Here is a 25,877-nt window from a genome sequence, read left to right on the forward strand (position 1 = left end):
CCCTGGAAATGTTCTATTTCCAATTATGAATATATATATATTTAATCAAAAATATTTACAAGCTTAACAATATCTGACATGTTTTCATAATAGTTTTATTTTTGTTCCTCCAAGCAGCATTTTAGTTAACAAAATATAAATATAGCAACCAAACTGACCAGAAAATAACAATATAACAATATATAACATGAAATAAATCCAAAAAAATCATTTAAATTACATTTAAATTGAATTAAATGTTGAGTAATTCAGTAAGTCTCAATGTACTTTATTTTCCGACTTTTTCAAAGATTTAAATACGATTTTCAAGTCATTTTTAAATGCTGCAAAATGTGTGAATATAGTTGGACCGGTCATCAAAATGTTATTACACACAAATTCTACCTATTTTTCTGCATCAACACACCAAATTTGATGTGTTAAACACAGTTATTACATGCTTTGAAAAGAAACTATACACGGATTATTCTGTCCCCAAAAAAACGCTTCACAGTATTTGCGTAATAGTGGATGTTACTGATCTCTACAACTCTCCACTATCTTGATCACTTTCACTTCCGGTGTCATCAGTCAGAGGTCGTACCACTGCGCTGATTGGCTGACTGCTAATGTTGTGAAACTTCATTGGACAGGTGAACTCACCGCCTCTCGTCCATCTGAAAAGAGCACAACAGACGACAAGGTCAGAAATATACCTTAAAAATATGTAAAATGTGTGTTTTTTAAAGCAGTTACGAGCCTAGAAAATGTATCATGTTAGCAGACAACCATTAAGCTCCTTAAAGCAGTGCTAATAGTTTAAGAGGTCATTTGACATTGATCAAGTGCTCGCAGCTGCAGCTTTTTATACCATGTGTCATTATCACGTTTACTTTGTTTACTAGTGGTGCATTTGGGATATAATATTGTTACATGTTAATAGAGTTGAGATAATGAAGTAGTTTGATGACTCGGCCCTCCACAAAGCTAAAGTAGCTAACCTACTCACAACAATGCTATCTATCAAACACAGCATAGAGTCGCTGCTGGCTCTGGACATGTTAGGAAAGGAAATTTGACTCAGAGACGAAATGTGAGCTTTGATTCAAAGTTTTACTCCATCCGGGGTTTTTTTTTATCATGTAATTAAAGTGTGTGAAAGAATACTGCTCTGCTGTTTGCTGTCATGTTATCAAACACCTACACCTGTGGAGGGTGTCAGCCAGCAGGAGACAAAAACCCCTCTAACATTTACTATATTAATAAAACACTTGGTTGAAATTGTTTTAATTATTGTTTTTGTCTTCAGGATCAGATATTATTAACGTTTTTATGAAAATTGTGACTACACGTGTGATTATTTGTTCCATACCTGTTAGTATAACTCTCTCACTCCTATATCAAGTTCACCCCATCTTGTGTGTTTTCATCACATCTGTTTGTTTTTTTTTTTTGTCGCCCTCCTCAGGTGATCCATGTGGGTGTGATCGGTGCAACAGAAAGCATGCTGACTGCACGGAGGGCTTGTGCAGCGATGTCTGCCGGACGCCTTGTTAGAGCTTCTGTCTCCTCAGCGCACACACGCCGCTCTCTGATCCACACCTCCGTACCGTCTCAGGACCAGGTCGACCTGCACTCTGATTGGGCCAGTCTGGCTAAGAAACAGCTGAAGGGGAAGAATCCAGAGGACCTGATATGGCGCACACCGGAGGGAATCAACATCAAGCCTGTGTACACTAACGCAGACTCGGCTGGCAGGCCAGATGAACTGCCTGGAGTGTTCCCCTACACTAGGGGGCCATATCCCACCATGTACACCTACAGACCCTGGACTATCAGACAGTATGCTGGCTTTAGCACTGTGGAGGAGAGCAACAAGTTCTATAAGGATAACATTAAAGGTATATTTGTTTCAGTCTTTATGTAGTTATTTCTAATCTGATTTGAAATGTAAGCCAAACTCTCACACATCAATGTCTTCACCACTTCATTTCTATCATGCAGTTACATTTTGCAATAAGTCATGGGACGGTAGACATACAGGAGCTCACTTTACTTGAAGTGCACTTTTTTTAAGAGAGTATATTAGAAATCCCAAACTTGAGCAGAACTCCATCAACACTGCATTGTCAGACTAAAAGCTACTCATTGAATTACATGGTGTATTGGGAAAACAAGTTACAATAGAAGGGAAGTTTAATAGAACTTGTAGAATGGTAAGGTCAAAACTGTGGGTAATATGCGTATTCTGGACACATGTGTATGCAGTGAGGAATTTTAACCTTTTTCAAGGTCACCACAGCTTGCAGGGGCCTGACACAAACATTTGGTGTTCTAGTCTGAAGTTGTTGAATCTCAATGATGACTATTCCTTTTGTTTACCGCCTGATAATCATGCTATATTATTATTTTTTTTAGTTTTAAGGCAGCAGACCAGTAAAAGTCAAGGTGTGTAAAAAAAAGTGGCAGCAGTACAAACATCTCTAAAACAAAAAGACTACTGTGCTGATGCCGTAAAGAGTGCATGGACCTGGATTATACCTCCATTTGTTCAGTCTTACATTTTGCTCCACTTTTTTGAAGTTATTATCATATGTTTGATTCATCCAGTAAACATGAAGGTTAAATAGAAGTCAACGTGTGCCTACTATGTTCACTATTAAGTATTGTTCCTGGGTGAGCACCTAATGGTTAAAGACAAGTGGGCTAAGGATTTAAAATGTAATCCTGTTGTTATTCTCAGGCTGTTTTGTACTCATAAACTTTGATTTACTTTGACTTGACTTGATTTACCTTTTTTTTTTTTTTTTTGTGGCTCCAATTTAAGACTTCCTCTGACACATGTATCTCCATTCCTCCATGAGCTCTAATTCACTCTCCGCTCTCATTGGCTCATTCGTTTTTTTAAGCTGGACAACAGGGTCTCTCTGTGGCCTTTGACCTCCCGACTCACCGCGGCTATGACTCAGACAACCCACGAGTCCACGGCGACGTTGGCATGGCTGGGGTCGCTATCGACACGGTTGAAGACATGAAGATGCTTTTTGACGGCATCCCCCTGGAAAAGATGTCTGTCTCAATGACAATGAACGGAGCTGTAATCCCCGTGTTGGCCATGTTCATTGTGACCGGAGAGGAGCAGGGTGTGTCCAAAGCCAAACTCACCGGCACCATTCAGAATGATATTTTGAAAGAGTTCATGGTCCGCAACACCTACATTTTCCCGCCGGAACCTTCCATGCACGCCATTGCAGACATCTTCGCTTACACCTCCAAAGTACGCCACAGCCACACTGTTACTTAAATAATCGGATCGTTTGATGCTTCTTTTGTCAAGTTGTTACTGTTAAAATCCCCATATTTGGAGTTTCACTGGTTATAATATTCTCTCTCTGTCAACAGCACATGCCCAAGTTCAACTCCATATCCATCAGTGGCTACCATCTTCAGGAAGCTGGAGCTGATGCCATCCTAGAAGTAGCCTACACCATCGCTAATGGCCTGGAGTACTGCCGCACCGGACTGACAGCAGGCTTAACCATCGATGAGTTCGCCCCAAGGTAAAGAAAAAATATCAGGAGAGGAGCGTTTTCTTTTACGTGTGTATCCTCCCTGTTTTTGAAGGATTGTATGGTAATGATTTCAACATTACTGCAGAGTTTCCACGAGGTACTCGGGCTTGAGCTGAAGCCGTTTTCACATCCGTACCTTCTGAACATTATTACAGGCTCTTTAGTGGAAGAGATACACTTGTAATAAATAACAAAATGATAAAGAATGAACTCCAGAAGACATTTGAAAGGGAGAAAAAAATGAACCATTCTTTGTCAGTGAGGTCCATCCATATAAAATGTAAGATATCTACTGAATTAAATCCTAGAATGACCTTCCTATATCACCAGACATTTAGGAAACATGCTATGTTGAATTGATGGCGTCTCTGACAACAATGCAGCAGCCAGTATGTCCTTCTCCTAACTTTAGATTCTGGTCCTGAATGCTCTGTTTTTGTTTTGACCAGAGAAGGTCTGCAAGGACTGCAGTACCAACTTTAAACACTGCATGTCAGGGTTGCATTTTGCCCCTTTAAGATGTCAGTACTGAAAGTCCAACATTAAGAGTAAAATGAAGGAAGATGAGGTGTGAAACTTTTAACGGATACAGGGAGTCTGTAGTTCTAAGGTCTAACACTTAGTTTTATCTATCACATCTTATAACACCATTACAACATGTTTCTCACTCTTAAGATGAAATCCTGTCAGATATGCCTTCTAAAAAGAGTTTGAGGGAAATGCTGTATGTGATTTTTGTTTTGTACAGTTTATTAATTTAATAAGACAAGTTTAATATATTCAAATAGATATAGTCTCTGAGTACGTTCAATTATTTGAAACCATAATTAGAAGAATAATGCCATACCATGATCTAAGATAGAGATACAAGATGTCAACCGTGACGCCTCCATCAGGCGTGCAGCGTGTGACTTGGCTCTTAGCACCACCGCTGTCACCAGATGGTGTCACTTTCACTTTGCACTCCATATTTCTCGGACACTTGCGTTTGTTTAGTGGGTGACATTTTTGCTGAACATTAAAGTCCAACAGTGGTGTAGCAAAATGAGGACAAGTGTTGGTGTCTCGTTTGAGAGCAGGAACTTCATTTGATGAACAGTATTTCACCGAGGCTTTGACTTACTGTTCTGTTAATGATGAGGATTAATTCATTTCCCTTGTTTAAATATTGGTGTTCTTATTGTTCTGTTTAAAGAACAGTCACTCCCCCCCCGTCTTAATGGGACCCAGGCATGTGCCATCTGGCTTGACTGTGTGCTAAAATGCTTTATCCAATGATGTCAATGCAAAAATGAAGCAGATTTCATAAACGTTGGCGTCACCAAAGCCTTTTGATTGGCTTCAGTGCATTTGATGTTTGGAGGTGCTCGGCAATTAACAATTGAAAATACACTAATTGGACAGACATTTTGAAACCAAACATCCGCTGCATCAAGAAAATATTATTGCCTGTGCAAGGAGAGATGTTAAAGAAACTGTGTTTTGACAGCAGAAAATCAAGTCAAAGTCATGTGAATGCAGCTGGTTGATTGAAAACATAGTTCTGACAGGAGAAGAATCAGAGAAAAGACAGCAAAAAGAGGTGGGAGGGAGGGGGGGGGGGGGGGGGGGGGAGAGATTTAGAAAGCTATTAGGTGAGAGTTTGTGTGAGATGTGGTGATGACCAGTGACAGTAATATCCTCTCTCTCATTTACCAGACATTCAAAGGTAACAGAGCAGATCAATAGCTCAATAGCTTAAATGTGTAGATAGATGCTATGGCAACACATGATGTGTTTTTGTAAGTTTAGATCCAAGGGTCAGAGGTGTGTCCAGAGTGGGGGCCAGTGGTGGCACCCCAGGTACCTCCCAAACAATCCTAGACTGTGATTGTCTATTTGCCCTGTCAGAGGCGGGACTTACGCTCAAACCAACTGCTAGGTGTTTCTTGCAGAAGGCTGCTGTTACTTTTCTTTTCATATCAATATAGCATACTTCATGTATTTGATGAGACAGGCCCATAGGAAAGTAATGCACTCTGTCTTACTTGCTATGAACTAACGGGGAATGTGTCCGGACCAAAACACTGTAAGTTAGACAGTGAGCAGGAGCTTGCTATACATTTTTAAATACTTTGAAAATCCATCGTCTTTATGTGACATTAAAAATTAAGCTCACGTTGCCTTTTTCTTGTGCTATGAAGTAGATATGATTGGTGAAGTAAGAAAGATTAAATAATTGATATTTATTTATGTGTGTTGGTTCATACATCACACTTCAGGCCACTTAAGTCAGAGACCCTTTTCACTCTCTTTCAGTCACTTGGATGAAAGAAGAGTAACATATAGATGCAGTTCTCAAAAAAATCCTTTAGGGCCTGGATTGGTTTGACCCTTGGACACATAATTACATCTGAAGAGAACGGCCTCTCTGAGCGACAATCTGAATCAATATACAGCTGTCACGCTATTGTATGAAATGGAGGGCTTTGTACCATATACTTTTATCTAGGTGCTGCCTTTTCTCCTGATTTCCCCTCGACCTTTGGTCTGCAGAAGAAGTGGAAGTTGATTTATTGTGACGCTCATTTCACCCTTTTTGCACTTCATTCTGTAGTGGAAGGCTTTGATTGTGCTGTCAAAGTGTGTTTGTAGGGCGACAGGAGGAGGAGCACATTTTCTTGACAGTATCTGTTGTGCTTCACTGAAAGCATTATGTCAGGTTCAATCCTATATGTTGTCAAATTTTTCTATAAGGGCCCGACCGATATGGGATTTTTGGGGCCGATACTGTTATTGGGGAGAGAAAAAAAATCAGATATATCCGTGATGATGTTTGTCAATCCATGTTGTCCAACATGTTTCTATCTTGTAGAAGTGGGTTAAAAAAAAAATCCATACAGCATAGTATCGCGATATTTTGTGTGGTGATATTATAACGTGTCATAGCGGCCCAGTATCGATATTTTTACGATGATATTTTAGATATGCGTTTTATCTTTAACTGCTGAAGGGGTCGCACAATTCATTTTGAACTACGGGTAGTTGCATTGTTTAGAATTCATGTTAGAGTTCAATTAGACGGAAATACAAATACAAAGACTGAAGTGAGATAAACAGACCGAGAATTTTTTCTTATTTGACAAAACAGTTCTTGATTTAGTTTAGTGTAGTGGACATAATTTGAAGTGAAAAAAGTTAAATCGCAATATTGTATCGCAAAATGTTAATAGAATCGTATCGTGTCTCAATATCGCGATAATATCGTATAGTAGGGACTCTGGTGATTTCCACCCCTACTGTCTTGGCTGTGTGACAGATTGATTATTTTCTCTCTCTCTTTACACTGTTGATTGAATCTGAATCCTGAATCATACATGTTGATTGACAAATTATGCAGCTGACATTTTCCCATAAATGCATAATGGTATTTTTGATTGGATTGCCCTGAACAAAATTCAATTCAAACAAGACTCTAGCTTGAAGTATTTGTCAATATTTACATAGAAATTGATTAAAAAATGCAGGCAAACATAAAAGAAACAGGAAAAGAAAAAGGATATTGGTCAAGAACGAGAGTTATGTGTGTCTGTGTGTGTGCTTTTAGATACATGGGTATATTGACATGAGAATTTCCCAAACCTTCTCAGTCCACATATTATATGTATAGGTCAGGTTTTTACCTCTTAATTGTGAAACGTTTGAGTGCTGCTTAATATGTTTTTGATCTTCATGGGATGCCTACTTCTGGGTCAAGTGTTGTCTTTGATCTTTTGTACAAGTTTGATTAAATTCTGCTCAACAGCCTCAAAACACTCTTCCCAGCATGTTCTCAATCCTTCACTTGTCCAAATGATGCAGGGAATGGTGGCAAATTTATGTCTTTCTCTGTTTTCACCATTTTTTTTTGTGTGTGTTGTCAGGTTGTCGTTCTTCTGGGGTATTGGGATGAATTTCTACATGGAGATTGCCAAGCTGAGAGCGGCCAGGAGGTTATGGTCAACGCTCATTAAAGAAAACTTCCAGCCCAAGATTGCCAAGTCTCTCCTCCTCCGCACACACTGCCAGACTTCAGGCTGGTCCCTCACTGAACAGGTTAATACGAGTTGAAGTTCTCAATATGTGTCGAGATAAAGCTGTAACTACAGAATCAGAATGGTGAGGTGAAAATATAGGGGACAAAATACGAAGGCAATCTTCTGGCAAAATGCAGGCATCCTTTATTTTGATGTCTATGAAATGATAAAAGCATTCACACTGCTTTTTAATAACAGGCTGAGAAACATTCATGTGTTGTGGCAAAAACACTGTTACACTACGCTTTTTTTTTTTCCCTACCAGAGAGTCCTTTCATCTTTTTTTATTACACTTCCAAGCTCTCCTGCAATAACATCCCTTCCCCCGTGTAAACCCTCTTAGGATCCGTACAACAATGTGGTCCGTACAGTCATTGAAGCGATGGCGGCCGTGTTCGGGGGGACACAATCACTCCACACCAACTCGTTTGATGAAGCACTCGGCCTGCCAACTGTGAAGAGCGCTCGGATTGCCAGGAACACACAGATCATCATCCAGGAAGAGTCGGGCATCCCCAAAGTGGCTGATCCCTGGGGGGGCTCGCACATGATGGAGTCACTCACTGATGATGTCTACAACACAGCTCTAAAGGTCTGTCTTACGGACGAGTGGGAAACAGTGTTGAGGTTTGATCTTTTTTTTTCCAGTCCTATTTCTTCCCAGTCTTTTACAACCTGCGTTTTCTCTTTGCATAGTTCATCAAAGAAATTGAAGAGGTGGGAGGCATGGCCAGAGCTGTGGCAGAGGGAATACCGAAACTTCGCATTGAGGAATGTGCTGCTCGTAGACAGGCCCGTATTGACTCAGGTAATGCATGACTATACTATCTTCTATTCACTTTAATGACTCTCATTCTTTAAGCTTTTATTCTCTTGCTAATTCTCGCAAGTGAAAATGTCTAATGCAGGTTTTAGTTTGAAGTGAACTCCTGCAGAAATGATTCAGGACCTTAAGACATAGCTGCATCGTTCTGTTGTCTTCCCCACATTTTCAGACACAACCAAACCAACACTAAACCCAGTGGAATCCCTAATTCTTTGCAAACAAAAGGTTGGGGGGAAGGGTGTTATAGACAGATAGTACTATATATTCCATATTGTACCTGCAGAGCATGACAGGTCTCAGCATAGATGCAGTGTGTTATTGTTTTGTCACAGCCAGCTCACTGGTGGAAGTGTTAGCGATAAGCTGGAACCTGTCATGTGTCTTTTTGGGAAGTTCTGCAAAAAGGAAATTACTGTAATGTAATCTATTGTAGATGAATGCATGAATTTTCTCAGACTGGGTTGGATGCTCCTAAATTTGGTTATGTTTTTTTGTAACTTTTTGTTATAGTAGAAGCTACTTGAGTTAAATTGGGCATCTATAGTTCTGACATGCTTACGGTCCTTCAACATAATTTTGCAAAGATAATTTCCTGCATTTGTGTTTGTAAGCTTACATTAATAACTATAATCTTTGTTATGTTTTGCATGTTTTTGAGACATCAAGTGGTTCATGTCAAGCAATGCATCAGACAAGCTCATTAACCAGGTTAAAGTTATCAAAGAAAAGTGAGACTTATAGCTCTGTATTGTTGACATACTGTAGTTATACAGGTGCAGCTCTAAACATTAGAATATCACAAAAAAGTCGATGTCTTTCTGTTTGTTGGAGCTATTTAATTGGGGATAGAATTAATTTTTGTATTTAGTTTACTAATATTTGGGTGGTGTTGTTTATTTAATTATTCTACACGTTTTCTTTATTTAGAAAAGATTTTGGGTAACGTTTTCTTTTTTGCTAGTTATTTGTTTAGTAAATTTAGTTTTGTATTAGTATTTTGTTAGGTATTTGGGTAATACTGTGGGCACCGGAGATTATTTAAGTAAGTGGCAGGTAGAGGACCAGCATGCACCTGGGTGGGCCTATTGTTTTTTACCAGGGTCAAGAGAGGCAGCGGGAGCCACGATTTTCTTTGTTCTTTTGTTTGTTTTCCTCAAATAAACCAGCAAAATACCGCAGCTCTTGCATGGACATTGGATCTCTTTTGCCTGCGTATATTACATCCCCCATGGTGCATCAGTGGTCATTTGATTATTTTTGATATTAGTTTATTTAGATTTTTTTGTTGTTTTTTGGACAAATAGCCACTACACTGTTATTGAAGTGAGAAAGTGAAACTTCACTATATTCTGGATTAATTACACTAGGGAAATATTTGAAGCCTTTTTTTGTTTAAATCTTGTTGATTATAGGGATGGTAATTTACAGTAATCCCTGTACTCGATTACTCGAATTACCTAATGAACGAGTACTCGAGTACCCGCAGATTATTATTATTTTTTTTTTAACCGTAAACAAAAAAAAGGATCCGTCGGACACGGACCTCCCGGACTGGAATTGTAGACTTTATGCCTGTACGACGTGTGCTAACAGGGCTAGCAAATGACGTGATGCGAGACTGCCTGTTTTCTGTCTCCGCTGTTTTCGAACTAGTATTTCTGTGGTATGCAAGTTTAACGCCACATATCTTACACTGCACATTAACTAATCGTTTTTGTCGAAGAACTGCCACATCACTTTTCTTGACTGACATGTTGCAGGTGTAGCTGACGGTTCTGTATTTGTTGTGCTTTTGCTTTTGGTGTAATAATTTGTTCCTAGAGAGTTGCCGTAGCGGCTGTAAAAAACTGTTGTTTTCGCTGAAATCTGTACTAAAGCTGAAGCTGTGGCCGGAGAAGTCATACGATTGTATCCCGTTAATTATTTTCCTACCTAGTATATTCAGTTAGGCGAAAACAAAAAGCTGGGTCACACATGTAACGCTGTATGAGTTTAAGTTTTGTAGCCAAAAGCAGCGCTTGCACAGGTGCGCGAGTAACAAAATGTTACTCGAATAATGGGGTCAACGGCGAGTACTCGTACCCATGCCTAGTTGATTACGGCTTATTTCCAGCTCATGAAAACTGAGAGTAAGCGAGAACAGCATTGATTAAACACAGGTAGGCGAACACGGCCGTTCAGCAACAAAAACAAATGCAGCAGCTTACAGCAGATGATAAACAGACTGTGACGTTCAGCCAACAATAATGCACGATTATCAGTTGTTAGAAAATAAACCTTCCTATACTATTCTGTGCCCAGACTAAAGCCTTACTTGGAATCACTTTTCTGATGGCTGTTTCAAGGTTCGGTTGGTCTTCAATCTATTGAATGTTAACATCAACAGATCCAGGCAGGTTTCCGTGGCAGATGAAAAGAAACGGCAGCAAGAGTCAGATTTGAGCAATGCTCTATTGTCTTTCTGGTTTGCAGGAGCAGAGTTTCTTTGGTGTATTCTTCTTCAGGTAACATGGGGCTGTCTGCAGCGCTCCTGTCCAGTTGCGTTCAATGACGTCAAAGAAGATTAAGAAAGAAAACTCTGTGCTCGACCACTAGTTATGTGATAGTGCCAAAACTCTTAAAACAGGCCATGGAATGAGGCCATGTTGAGATGGGTGTCTCCTCTGAAGCTGGAAGCATGTGAAGAGATGGAACAATGAGAAGCGACTGCTTTTATCGACCCTACACTTAACACCTATGTGTCGATGTTGCAGAGCATGCTGTGAGTGTTTCTGCAGGGCAGGGCATGCTGGGAGCAAGAGTCATTTAAAGTACTCGTACTCAGGCTTCTGTATTGGCTACAATCCAGACCTTTGTTTCAACAGATGGAGATACCAACAAATGAGCAGATGCCTTAGGGCGCGGTCACACTGGCCATCCGTACCGTACCCAAGCACGATTGCAGAGTCCGCGCGCGAGTCGCCCGCACAGAGAACAACACAGAGAGCATCACAGAGAGCATGACAGCTACTTTGTGGCTTATGTTGTGTCATTTTAGTCAGATACAGAAATGAAACTCTGGATTTCTCCATAATGAAGGCTGTCAGCGTTGTGTTCCCGTGTGCACGTGCATGAAGTGTACCGTGCCTGAGCACGATACGGAGCGGTCACACTGGTCAAACGAACTGGTCTTTAGCGTTGAAGCGTGCTTGGGCACGGTACGGATGGCCAGTGTGACCGTGCCAGTAGTAACGGGAACAGTGGACAGTCCTTAATGTGGCCCAGGGCACACGTGCGTACACACTACATAGCCAGTGTGGATAAATGCATCCCAGACCACCTACGGTATCCAATATTTGATATTCCTTAAACCATAGCAACAAAGGAACATGATACTGAAGTTTTTTTGATGCATTCTTTTCATTGTTTAGCATTCGCAAGATGTCTTCTTGAACTTGGGCTGTGGGAGTTATTCTATCCATGACTTACTACACCACTGAAGTTTTCCTTCCTCTCATCCCATGATAACAGTGTTGCTTTTGATCTACTGCTGGTAGCAAGATAAGAAATACTGAAATCTCTGCACTGGCTCCCTGTGACTTATAGAATTAAGACAGGCCTTTTTATCTGTGAAGTACTCGTTTGTTCCTGTTTGTACATGTTGTTTTTTGTTGCTGTAAAGCTCTTTGTGTGACCTTTGTCTGTGAAAAGTGCTATAAATATAAACTTTACTTACTTAATGATTTATGAAGCTAGTCATTCAAAAATAGAGCAGTCCTCGAGAGAGACTGTGCTACAGAGTAAGTAGTTGGTCTAAAGAGAATCAATTCCCACTCATTGCTTTGGCTTTTGGTACAATGTGAAGAGAAAGATAACATAAAGCCGGTGCTGTTTCAAAAAGCTGTGTGTTGTTACCTGTATTGGCAAGTCAGCTCTGAGCTGGAGGAATACATCGACGTGTATCTGCACATGTGATGTCTATAACCAGGAAAGTTATGGTATTTAATGATCCAGCATTTGTCAGTGTGACTGACAGTTTAAAAGTAGCATGAAGACAGAGTTTGATGCAGCCTGCATTAAATGAATAATGTTTTCTACATGAGTACCATGGTGGATCACAGACTGTATGGATTATCCAGTCTGCCTGATGCTGATCCCGACTGGCACCAACTCAGGCAGAGGATAATCTGACTGACTGACTGGAAGAGTCAAAAGAACATAATTTATGAAGGTCAGAGTCCCCTGAGGGGTTTAGAGCAATCTGGTCATGTAAGAGAACTGATTTCTTGTTTTTTTTTTTTTGTCTTTGCTGGAGAGGAAATGTTAACAATGTAAGGCGTTTATCAATGATCGGTTGGGCATGTTCTAGGGAGAAGGGGGTTATTAATGTAGTAGGCCATTTTTTCTCAGATAGAGAAAGACTTAAGAGACTAAGAGAGAGAGAGGGAAGAACGCCGATCCTTAGAGTTTGCTGGAGGGCGTTCCACGAATTTGGAGCATCAAAAGAAAATGCTGATTTACCAAGTTCAGAAAAAGCTCGAGGGACTTTATGAACGAGCCAATCAGAAGAACGGGTCATGTAGGCGCCCAAATTCCACTCCAACAGGTCTGTTATTTAAGGTGTAAGTTTACTAATAAGAGCCTTAAAGATATATAAAAACCAGTGTTTGTTGCGCCTCTCTTCAAGAGAAGGCCAACCGACCCTCTCATACAGGTCACAGTGGTGAGTGTCAAATTGATCACCAGTTATAAACCTGAGTGTGGAGTGATAGATGGCGTGGAGAGGCTTCAGAGTTGAAGCTGCAGCATGTCTTTAAATGACATCGCCGTAATCCTGCACTGACAAGAACACAGCTTCAATAATTATTTTTCTGTTTTAAAAGAAAAGTCTTCAAAGAAAAAACGAGAGCAGCTCTTTCTAAGGTGACGGGGAATGTCAGTGAAGAACATTGTGACCCTGTGTTAGACGGATTCTGACTTCGAAGACACTGCTTACCCTGTGTTAGTTTAAAAACTTTATGATTGTATTTTAGTGTGCTTGGGGTGAAAAACAAGGGCGCTTGTGAAACGGTGACATAGGGGGTTTGTTCAGACCTGGTATTTATTAACATGCCTCATGTGTGATCTGCTCACAAGTTGACAGCAGTCACAGCAGTGTTCAACCCATGCATCAGCACATCTCCCAAACCGTCTCCAGTGACCTCTTGTGATCGAGTCAGACCTGTTGTGACCGTCTCTCCCTACTTTCTCTCTTCAACATCCCATATTAAAGAGAATGACTGAAGACTTCCTCACTGAATAAACGTCGACACGATACAGCTTTATTTGTTTGCACACTCTGATACTGTAATACATCTTCATGGGCTTACAATGAGACGTATATTCAAAAAAAATACTATTTCCACAAAACACAGCAGAGAAATATTACGGTATATCAGTTAAGCAGAGAGATGTGTTTTCTGTTACGTCACATGATTGTTGCCTTGGATACGTGGAGAGTGGGCAGTCCTGAATGTGGCCAATGGCACACGTACATACACACTGCCAAATCACTGTGGGTTAAAGCATCACGGACCACCTACGTACAGTACGTGGCCTGAGTCTTCACATCTCAATGCGTCGTCAGGATGCATTTGGGTGCGTTCAAACGTAGCATTAAGTCTGCCTGCTTGAGATCCAGTCACCCAGGAGGGATGTTGATGCAAGGTGTAAACAGGGTCAGACTCATGTTCACTTCCTGAATAGGATTCATCAGTTATGCTATGTCTTTTCCTGATTTGTTAGGGTCCTTTGCCCAGCTTGGACTGCCGTATGCTTTAAACACATTTTAATTCATAAATGGTGAAAAGAAACAAGGTAATTATGTTTTTTCTTTACACCGTTGCTTTTCTGTGCTAAAAATATTTTCTTTAGACGAGCAACAACATTTGTACAGGACATCCCCAAGTGTTTGAAAGCAGCTCACCAGATTTGGGTTCCAGATGTTATTGGTATTGAGACACCCCTTGTTTCTCTTTGGAAATTACTTTTGTCAACCTCCCTTAATACCCAGAGTTACTGCATCGGATCAGAGCAGAACCTGCTCAGGCTTGTGTGGCTTCTGTCTGTAATCCCTCTGATGCCTGTTCTCATTGATATTCATGGGCTTTCTGATTCACCTTGGTAGCATGTTTGCTTCTGCTCAGTACAAGATAGATAGACAGTAGAAGATAATTTAAGGGTCAAGTTAGCTGGGAAAAAGCTTTTTTTTTTTTTTTAAATAGATGTCTGTAAGAAGTAGCCTGGTTAAAGGACAAAACGAGGCACACGGAGATAAAGTCAGTGAGGATGTTGGTCCCATGTTTTTCAATAAGTTGCTGGTTACTGTTATCTGATGTGTACAGGCTCAGGGTAATCTTCTGATAACACTGGGTCTGCCTTGCTCTCTGCTGTCTTGCACGTCTTGATAATGGTCCAGATCCCGGCTGGTTTGGTATCTGTAATCTCCTCAGGTCTGTTTTCTTTCAGGATACTTAATGGTTTTTGTGTGTTGTCTCCAATTGCCTCAGTGAGAGTGTTTGATTACATCCTTAGAAAAAGATTGTTCACAATTGTGCAATCACTGTGTTGTACTTTGTTGTTGCTGATTTTCATTTTCTTTTCTTTCTTTTCAGGGTCAGAGGTCATTGTCGGAGTGAACAAGTACCGTCTGGAAAAGGAGGAGACAGTGGAGGTGTTGGCGATCGATAACACCATTGTACGTGAGAAACAGATTGAAAAACTGAAAAAGGTAAGTGTTTCCTCAAGATATCTGATCATTCAACTACTTTATCTATGACATCGAAAAGATGACAGGTCTAGACAGGTAAACACTATTCTGCTGTGTTTCAGATAGATAGATAGATAGATAGATAGATAGATACTTTATTGATCCCGAGGGAAATTCAAAGCATCCAGTAGCAGGTTACAAAGACGTACATGACATGAAACAGTTGTTACAAATTAAACCACGAAACCGACCCTCCCCTCCCATACATATATATTAACCTGAAAAAAAGATTCCCCCTGCACGCGCTTCAGCTCTGCCTGGTCTCCTTCCTTGAATGCCCTCTTCTTCCTGTTAAGGATGTCCTTGACATTACTGGTAATCCAGGGCTTGTTTTTCGGGAAGCAGCGCACAGTTTTTGTGGGAACTACAACATCCATACAGAAGTTCATGTAGTCAGTTGTGCAGTGTGTGAGACCCCCTCAATGTCCTCACCGTGTGGCTCTTGCAGGGCGCTCCAGTCAGTCGACTCAAAACAGTCTCTAAGTGTCTCCACTGCTTCAGGAGACCACTTTCTGAAGGTGCGTGTGGTTACTGGGTGTCTCTGAATCTGTGGTTTGTACTGTGGGGTAAGAAGGACCAGTTTGTGATCAGACTTCCCCAGTGGTGGTAGAGGGATGGCAGTGTCAGCTTCTTTCACATTTGCATACACAAGGTCTATTGTCCTGTTCTTCCTGGTAGGACAGCTTACAAACTGGTGAAAGTCCGGTAGTGTTGAGTCCAATGTAACATGGTTAAAGTCCCCAGAGATGGCAATGAATGCTTCAGGGTGTTGTGTCTGTAATCTCACGATGGTGGAGTGGATGACGTCACACGCGGTCTCAGCGTGCGCTCGCGGAGGGACGTAAACACAAACAACAATGGTGTGGGAGAACTCCCTGGGCATGTAGTATGGTCGGAGACCTACCGCCAGCAGCTCAATGTCCTTGCTGCACGTTGCCTCCTTCACAGTAACATGTCATGTGTTAATAAACAGCGCAAGCCCCCCTCCTTTCCGTTTGCCACTGCGTTTAGTGTCACTGTCCGCTCTCACTGTTGTGAAGCCCAGTAGATCCACGTTAGCGTCGGGGGTCTTTTTGTGTTAGCCAGGTTTCTGAGAAGCACATTAAACTGCACTCTCTAAATGTCCGGTCGTTCCTCACAAGGGCAGCCAGCTCATCTGTCTTGTTGGTTAGACAGTTAACGTTACCCATAACTATCGACGGAACACAGGGGCTTGTACTTCCACCGCTTAGCTGCTAGCCTAGCTTTTTACCTTGGCTCCGGCTCTGCAGCCTCTGTACCTCCGTCTCATCTCCTCAGGTATGGGGTGAACGATGCCGGCTTGTCCCACTGTTCGGAGTGAGAGCATAACCTTGAATAACCAAGTTTTCCGCTGCTATATTCCCGAAAAGAAAAAAGAGTATCCATAGGATACTAACATAACAATGTTCTACACCGTAAGTGTATTAACAAAAGTAAAGTTAGCAAAAACACCGATAAAATATTAAAAACGAATACGACAGGGACGAAGCTACTGGATATGCGGCCACTCGCGTCTGCGCCGGAAGTAAGTGTGAGATATACCAAAAATCTGTCATATGTTAGGGGTGTGAAGTACACTGGTATCAATTATGCTAGGAAACGCATGCCTGGCGAGAACTGAATACACCTTGCAGGACAATGTAAGATATGGCAGTCACAATTTGTATGCTGCCGTATTTTGCATCACACAGACACTTTAGAGACAAACACTGTTTGCAGCAAGGCCTCCACCCCGTGTCAGAGCGGGTGTCAGTTTTTACAATGAGAGTGAAAACTTGTATTCCCCCCCCCCCCCCCCCCCCCCCGAGTCTCAGCAAATAACAGCAACATTAATTTGGTGTGCTCATTTGCAGCGTGTATCTTTCGGATTGTCTGGGACTGTAACATAGGCAACGTGCTGGAATGTCTTGACTCTGTTTCTCTTGAGCCAAGCGCAGCACAGATTTGCATATTTATTGCAATGAGTCTACCTTCTGAAGGTGTGTTTGAACTGATAACTTGCTGGCTTACATCCAAGATGATTAAATGAAGGGGGCTGGGGTTCCTGTTATGTTGTTGTTGGAACACTTTTATTGTGAAATAGCTCAATCAGGATATTATGTGTTTTAAGCACCAGTTTAACTTCAGTATGTGCTGATATCAGCCCTGATATAGTTTATTTTTTTATTTGTCAAAGGAAGTCACCTGTTGGACAAACGCTGAACCTTTTTTAATGGTCAATCATGAGAGAAAGCATGGGACTCTAACACCAAAAGATGCAACGAAACAAATCGGAATCTGCTATTGGCAAACTTGTTTTTTTAAACATCTGTATCGGCCTAGATTTTCACAATGGGAGGAGCTCTAACATTTATCTATGAAGGCATATCAGACATGTTCAACCATCAGATGTGCTGTATGTGAGATGACAGAAGAGGATTCCTCTACCTGCAGTCACATGTCTGTCTGTGTGTCGGGGGTTCACTGGATCTGTCAGAAGGTCAGCAGGCTTTTGAAATGTCATTACATTTTGATAGAAGCTGTCAGAAGATTGGAGGTCAGAAAGTAGGTGCTCTCTGCTCAAGGGGCAGATGTTTCAAAGGAAATACATTTTGTATGTTGTGGGATGTCTCGATTGACAAGCTGTTCTCGTTTTTGTGACATGAAAGAAGAAGACAAAGAATGACATCATTGATTTTTCTTTGGACCAGAACTCAACAACTTGCCAGTCCCACATGACAATTTTTTTTCCCCCTCAAGTAATGCATTCTTTTTTGTGGCTGAAACAAGACGAGTTTTAAGCATTTTTCCTTTTTATTGCCACTAATTAAGGCCAATCAGCTTAAAGCCGTTTTCACATATGTACCCCTGAAAATATCTAGTTAATTTGACGATATTTGCCTTCAAGTCAATGCTAGGTTTAGTTCAACGTAATGACATTATCAACAAAAGAGCGGAGATCAACATACTGGAGAACCGAAAACGTGTAACAGCCATTTAATTATGAGATCGTAGAGGTGGTGGTCAGACAGTCAGTAAACTGATTAAATTCACAGGACATGCATGTCACTCCCCCCTCCCATTGGCTCGAGGTGAATTCTCCAGAGAATATCCTGCTGTGTTCTCACATCATCTCACTCGGACTTGCTGCGGAAAAATTACTAGGGGTCTGGCAGGAAAATCTCCGGGTGAAGTCATATTGAAAAATTTGCCTGTTTGTGTTCACACATACAGCTCCTCCTGGAAGTATCAGGAGTTTTCTGCAAGTGTGAAAGACCTACTGTAATAGCATTCGTTCAGTCAGTAGGAAACTAATGCGAAGTGACTAGCATCTCTAGTGTATGTTTTTTTTTTTGCTTTCCCGCTTTTTACGTACATTTTTTAAAATGTTTTTATAAACAATGATCTGGTAAGTAAATATTTCTTTTTTTGGATTTAAAGGTCAGTAAAAATGAGGAGGAAAAAAATGTATACAAAATGTACATGATCTATACTGGTTATGCAAACATACCTTTAATAAAAGTATTTCATAGGTTGATTCATCAACTTTTTTTAAATGACTTTAATAATCTAGAAATAAAACATCTTGTGTCATTTTCAAGTGAAATATTTGAGTTTCTGACTGTCGATCAGACAAAGCAGATTGTTGGATTATTAAAAGAATTATCTACTGTTTACGCAGCTCCTTTGTGTTAGTTGACTGGACAATACACTTCTATATCTAGAGCTACACATACACAGCTGTTGATGGACACAGTTGACACAATCTTTAAGCTTTGAATGGGCTGTGCTGTCAAGATGCACCATTTGTCCAAGGCTGCATCTTCGTCATTTATGTACCATGACATGTTTACACATAATGATAACATAAAGATGTTAGTGAAGGTCTTCAGTAGCTGTTGCAGTGCTCTGGGTGAGACTTGGCTCTAGAAACTGTGTTTGAAAGAAACGAGTCATAGAAGTGAAGGCCATTGATGTAGGTGAGTGTTCTTCACAGCTGCAGTTCAACAGAATCACAATATCAACGTGATGAACAGAAAACGTAATGCAGCCGTTTAATTATGCGCACGGAGATCGTAGTGGTCATAGGCAGACAGTCAATACAACTGTCACTCAACTGTTGACACTCAACAATTGGACCACTCTAACATGCATCCCTGCCATTAAACATTAAGCTTCTGCGTCGGCCCCGTTACATCCACAGAAGCTCCAGTCAAAAGTTTGTTTACTTCAAGCCCGGTCACTCCATTCCATCCATCTGGTCCTCAGCCGAGTGCACCTTCACACGTCTGCCACGTCATCAGTACGCTGCTGTCCCTGGAACAAGTAGCACTGGAAACTCCGCAAGATCACCAAACTTCAAGCTGCACAAAAAATGTGGAGTGGACTCCAGTCTTCTTCGGCCTCTGCAACGATTCTCCCCTTCCTTAGCAGTCAAAATAGAGCTTTTTAATGCACAATCCATCTCAAATCCAAATCATCCTTTGTTCAAAATCATATTTCGGACAAGGGCATTGACTTAATGTGCCTAACTGAAACTTGGCACCAGTCAGGCGTCTTCTTTGCCCTGAATGAAGTCTGTCCTCCTGGTTACAGCTACCTCGAGAAAGCCCGCAGCTCTAGGCACCGGGGTGGCGGTGTAGCTGTATTTTTCTGAAATTCATTTGAACTGTCCCCCCTGCCCCTGCCTGAACTCTCCTCATTTGAATGCCTTACATTTAAATGTAAACCCCCTTTCACCATGACAATTCTTCTAATTTACCGGCCACCCGAACCAAACTCAACCTTCATCTCAGAGATGCACGATCTTCTCTCTTCACTCTGCACAACCTCTGCCAACATTATAATACTTGGAGATATCAATATCCACGTCGACACCCCCTCCAGCCAACCTGCAGCTGAGTTCTTAGAACTACTGGACTGTCTCACTCAACATGTTGATGTCCGCACTCACACCAGGGGGCACACATTTGATCTGGTGATCACTCACTCTGCACCCATTACAAACATATTAGCAAACGATTTGGGTGTGTCTGACCACAAGGCTGTCTCAATGGAGCTGCCTTTCCATTCTGCTCTCACCAAACCCAAGCGCCAGATTCACTTCAGAAATCTAAAAAAAAAAAAAACCCAGACTCACTAACACTGGACCTTCAAAAACTGATGAAAACTGCTGTCATATCACCACTTCTCAAAAAACCCACCCTAAATCCAGATGTCTTTGCCTACTACAGGCCCATCTCCAACCTTCCGTTTAATTTCCAAAGCAGTTGCAGCTCAACTTCACGATCATCTACAACACAACAAACTATTTGAGAAATTTCAGTCTGGTTTCCGCTCTGCCCACAGTACAGAAACAGCTCTGGTCAGGGTCACAAATGATGTGCTGATGGCAGCTGATGCTGGTTCTCCATCTCTCCTCGTTCTCCTCGACCTGACAGCAGCATTTGACACCGTCGATCACGACATCCTCCTCAACCGCCTTCACTCTGTCATCGGTCTTTCTGACTCCGCCCTAGACTGGTCCTGTTCATACCTCTCTGGAAGAACCGAACATGTGTCCCTTGGAAACAAAAAATCCCAGACTCACCTTGTCACTTGCGGTGTCCCCCAAGGATCAGTCCTCGGCCCCACCCTGTTCACTATCTATATGCTACCCCTTGGCCGTGTCAACAGCCAACATGGTATTTCATTCCATTGTTATGCTGACACGCAAATCCACCTAAAAACAAATCAAACCCCCTCTGCACCCCTGCCATCATCGACACTGACCACCTGCCTGGAGGAGATAGAGGCGTGGATGAAGCACAACTTTCTCAAATTGAACAGCTCCAAAACAGAAGCGTTTCGACTTGGCACCCCACACCAGATCAAGTCATCCCCCATAATCACCTTTTCTGGCCAAGTCATCCACCTCTCTCCAACCGTCACAAATCTCGGCATCAAAGTGGACCCTCAACTGAACTTTGAAGCCCACATTAAACATCTGTGCAAATATTAATTCTACCACCTCAGAAACATTGCCAAACTCCGTCCTACACTCTCCCTGCCAGATGCTGAGAAACTCGTCCACGCCTTTGTCTCCTCCAGGCTGGACTACTGCAACGCACTCCTCATCGGGATCCCTAGCAAGAGCCTCCAGAAGCTCCAACATGTTCAGAACAGCGCTGCTAGGATCCTGATGAGAGTGCATAAATATGAACACATCACACTCATCTTCAGACACTACACTGGCTCCCCATCTCTTTCAGGATTCAATACAAATTTTTAAATTTTGTTTTATTTTTGTTTTTATTAGGTGATGCAGAACAATACAAGGCAAGTGAGGGACATGACAAGAGCAAAAGTATGTAGGAGACAGGGGAGACACGACGATACAATGCACAGCATAGACAAAGACAAGACAAAACAGGCAAGCAGGGAGTAATAATAACGTTTTGCAATTTTGTATGTTGAGGGTGTTGACGGGCCCTGCGCGCGCGTGCGTGCGTCTTTTTTTTTTCCTCTTCTTCCCATTCATTTTCTTTTTTCTTTTCCTTCTCCTCCTTTCTCTTATTTCCCCTTTCCCCCCCCTCTTTCTTTCTATATTATCTTTTTTATTTTTATTTTTTTACTTCAGTCATTGTGTGGTGCAGGGGTGCCCCTGTCTCAGCTGCTCCCAGATCCTGCGGAGGGGGCCAGCTGATAGGATTGCCTACTGCTACCCTCCCGCCAAGCTTGAACAAGGAGGGGCTAGAAAGCATATTCAAAACAAAGGGAAAGAAGAAAACTAGAATAACTGAGGAATGATTGATGATGATTTAAGAAAAAAAACCAGCAAAGGTTTGTTGGCACGGGGTGATAGCAGTAGTAATTATAGTAGAGAAACAGAAAATACATGAATAAAACAAGGCAACCAAAGAAAAACAGACAATCATCTGGATTGGAGAAAGAGAAAAGAAATAAATAGAAAAAAAGAAATGCATGAAAAATGAGAGTGGCTGTGATGACAATTTTTGATGATGAATATGATATGAATATAAGGGGGGAGAGGAAATAAATCAACAAATAGGTCATAATAAAATGGTGGCTAAAGACAATAATAATAATAGTAATAAGAAAATATTAAATTTGATGGTAAGAGGAAAATAAATTCATAAATTATGATAGTTATACAGAAAGGAAACAAACAAAAAAAAAAGTTGTGTGTCTTTATGTATGTGTCTTTATGTGTGTGTGTGTATGTATTTGTATGAGTCTATATTTGTGGTAGTGAATATCAGGGGTTTGAACTATGTTGTTTGGGAAGTAGTGAGGTGAGGATTGGCTCCCAAGTTGTGTGTGTTTTATTGTGGATGGATGCTGTAAGTTTTTCCATGATGATATGTTCAACAAAGAGGTCTATCCATACTGAGGTGTTTAGTTTTTTTCTGCTTTTCCAGTTGAGGAGGATTGCTTTCTTGGCGACAGTGAGCCCAATGAGTATTGTGTTTTTTTGGTTGTTGGGAAGTGTGATTGAAAGAGTGTTTCCTAGGATGCATAGTGAAGGGGAGAGTGGAACCCGGCAGTTCAGTATTGAAGAGAGTTTAGTTGTGATTTGTTTCCAGAATTGCTGTATGGGTGGGCAGTGCCAGATTGCATGCATGTAGTCATCCAGGGTGTTAGGGGGGCATACTGAGCAGTTATTTGTATCAGAAAGTCCCATTTGATGTTTTTTCTTAAGTGTGATATGAGTTATGTGGTTAATCTTATACTGAATTAGTTGGAGGTTAGGTTTATTTGTCATTGAGAAGGTATTATTGCAGATTATATTCCAGGTGTCATGGTCTATTGTTGTTGATAGATCTTTTTCCTTTTTTGTTGTGGGGAGAGATTTTGTATGGTCAATGTTTACGAGTTTGTATAGTTTAGATAGAGTTTTAGTGGGTGTTGAGAGTTTTAGTATTGTGTCTGCTAGTGTTGAATTTTCTATGTAGTCTTGTTTGAGGTTGAATTTATGTGTTATGATAGATTGGATTTGGAGATATTGGAAGTGAGATTTATTGTTTATATTGTGCTTTTGAGTTATTTCATTGAAGAGGATGAAGGTTTTGTTTTGAATTATGTGTTGAAGCTGGGTGATGCCTTTGTCCTTCCAGGTGGTGAGATTCAGTGGTGTTTTGTTTTGAAGAAAGTCTGGGTTGTTCCATATTGGTGTGTTCTTACAGGGTGTGGGTGTTGTGTTCATTATTTTGTGGGCTTTCCACCATGCTGTCAGGGCTGTAGCAATGAGAGGATTTTTGAAGGAGTTATGACGTTTAATTGAAGTGCTGATAAATGGTAGGGTTGATATGGGTATGTTTTTGCATTGTTCCTGTTCTATGTCTAGCCATGGGTGGGATTGTTCGGTGGGGTGTATCCATTTTGTTATGATTTGTAACTGGTTTGCCAGGAAGTAGTTATAAAAGTTTGGTGCATCTAGTCCTCCGGTATTTTTTGGTGTTTAAAGTGTGGTTAATTTTATTCTAGGTTTTTTGTTTTTCCAGTAAAATTTGGTTATTGTTGAGTTTAAGGAACTGAACCGTGTGGGGGGTGGACATGCTGGGATCATAGAGAAAAGGTAATTTATTTTGGGAAGTATGGTCATTTTTGTGATTGCTATTCTTCCTATGAGTGATACCGGTAGATTCATCCATCTGGTTGTGTCGTCTTCTATATTTCTGATAAGTGGGTTGAAATTCAGTGGTATAAGTTCTGACAATTTGGGGGAGATATTGATGCCTAGGTATCTTATAGTTTCAGTGGTGGAGGGAATGGGTAGTGGTAGGGCTGCCGGGTTCCACCTCTTTACAGAGATTGGAAGCAGTGTCGATTTGGTCCAGTTTATTGAGTAATTAGAGATTTTGGAGTATTTTTTAAAAAGATTCATTGTTTCTTGAAATGAGATTTGTGGATTTTGTAGGTAGAGTATGATGTCGTCAGCATATAAACTTATCTTGTGACTGTTGCTCTTGGTGAGTTGTATAGTGTTTTGACACAGGTGATAAGTGACCATTTCGATTCTTGTGGATAGTGCTTATTATTTTTATGTCTGTGTTGATGAGGGATATTGGGCGGTAACTGGAGGTGAGGGTAGGATCTTTATCTGGTTTCAATATTACTGAGATGTTGGCGGTGTTCATATGTGAAGGGATTTTTCCGGAATTTATTAGATCTTCTGTCATTCTGATGAATAGTGGTGAAATGGTTGACCAGAAATGTCTATAAAACTCAGCGGGGAAGCCATCAGGTCCTGGTGCTTTGTTAGGGGGAATTAACTTTAGTGCTGAATAGAATTCTTCTTTTGTGAGTGGTTTATCTAATGCTTCTGCTTGAGTTTTTGTTAAAGTTGGTATGTCTAGTTTATCAAGGAATTCACATATGTCTTTTGAATTGGGTTCTGTGTCTAATGTATACAGCTGTTGGTAGAAGTTTTTAAAGGTGTTTGTAATTTCATTAGGTGATATGAGAAGCTTCCCCGCTGGGTTTTGTATAGCTGGGATGGTATTTTTTTCCTTTTTTTTTGCTGTAGCTGATTTGCGAGATATTTTCCTGATTTGTTGCTATATTCATAGTGCTTGTGTTTGAGTTGTTGGATTAGAAATTGTGTTTTTTTATTTATTATGTCTGACATTTCTAATTTATATTTCCTAAGTTTATTTAGATTCTCTTTTGTTGCCGTTTGTGCACAGATCGTTTTTGTTTCTTTAATTTTAAGTTCTAGGTTGTGCTCATGTGCTATCTCTGTTTTCTTTTTGTAAGATGAGTATGAAATGATTTTGCCTCGAATAACTGTTTTTGCGGTTTCCCAGATAAGTGATGGTGAGTTATTTTGAGGGTCGTTAATGTCCATGAAGGATGCCCACTCTTCCTTTATAGCTGTGTCAAAGTTTGGATCTTTTAGTAGTGAGAGATTGAATTGCCATCGGGTTGGTTGTTTATGGAGTTGCTTGCTGTTTAGATGTAAGGAGATCAGAGCATGGTCACTTATTATAATCGGATGGATTAAGGTATCTATTATGTCCTGTATGACTGATTTACTTATGAGAAAAAAATCTATACGGGAGAAAGAGTGATGGAGTGGTGAGAAATATGTGAATTCTTTTGCTGTTAGGTTGTTAAGTCGCCAACTGTCGCCATGTCCCTTGCCCCCCCATCTCAAAGAACTCCTTATCACACAATCCTCCACACGAAGCCTCCACTCTGGAAATATCAACCTCCTCAATCCAGTACAGTACAGTACGTGAGGGATTTAACTCCAGAGAACGTCTTATTTTCTCTTTCTTTTTTTTTTATCACAGATTTTCTCAGAGGAACAAGGGGTGAATTTTCCACTAGTGAAATAAATGCGGATGGCTGTTTTCTCATGAAAGCCTAAAACAATAATGATAGATTAGATTGCATAAGTTCTTCAAATCATTCACAATATGATACACATACTGTTTTGAAATGAATTCTTTATGCAAATTTTGTCAGCAAGGTAGATTGAATCTCATGACCTTTTTTGCAGGTGAGAGAAAGTCGTGATGCAGAAGCAGCGCAGAAGTGCCTGGCAGCCATTGAGGAGTGTTCCCGAACCAAAGAGGGCAACCTTTTAGCCCTGGCTGTGGAGGCAGCTCGAGCCAGGTGAAAACTAAAACCTCTGATTGTAATGATGACTC

At 40.9% G+C, this 25,877-nt stretch overlaps 1 protein-coding gene across 1 annotated transcript in view; it reads left to right on the forward strand.

Moving 5' to 3' along the window:
* The first annotated feature begins 568 nt into the window (after window positions 1–568).
* The window catches only part of mmut (methylmalonyl CoA mutase), a 30,833-nt gene continuing 5,524 nt past the window's right edge, over window positions 569–25,877 (forward strand). The window contains exons 1-9 of the mRNA XM_020641619.2: window positions 569–682; window positions 1,448–1,880; window positions 2,889–3,256; window positions 3,382–3,539; window positions 7,454–7,625; window positions 7,950–8,198; window positions 8,303–8,414; window positions 15,065–15,180; window positions 25,727–25,842. Of these exons, the coding sequence (XP_020497275.2) occupies window positions 1,484–1,880; window positions 2,889–3,256; window positions 3,382–3,539; window positions 7,454–7,625; window positions 7,950–8,198; window positions 8,303–8,414; window positions 15,065–15,180; window positions 25,727–25,842 (1,688 nt within the window). The 5' untranslated portion in view covers window positions 569–682; window positions 1,448–1,483. The remainder of the gene's footprint in view (window positions 683–1,447; window positions 1,881–2,888; window positions 3,257–3,381; window positions 3,540–7,453; window positions 7,626–7,949; window positions 8,199–8,302; window positions 8,415–15,064; window positions 15,181–25,726; window positions 25,843–25,877) is intronic.

This window comes from Labrus bergylta, chromosome 15, assembly GCF_963930695.1.
Source record: "Labrus bergylta chromosome 15, fLabBer1.1, whole genome shotgun sequence".
NCBI lineage: Eukaryota > Metazoa > Chordata > Actinopteri > Labriformes > Labridae > Labrus > Labrus bergylta.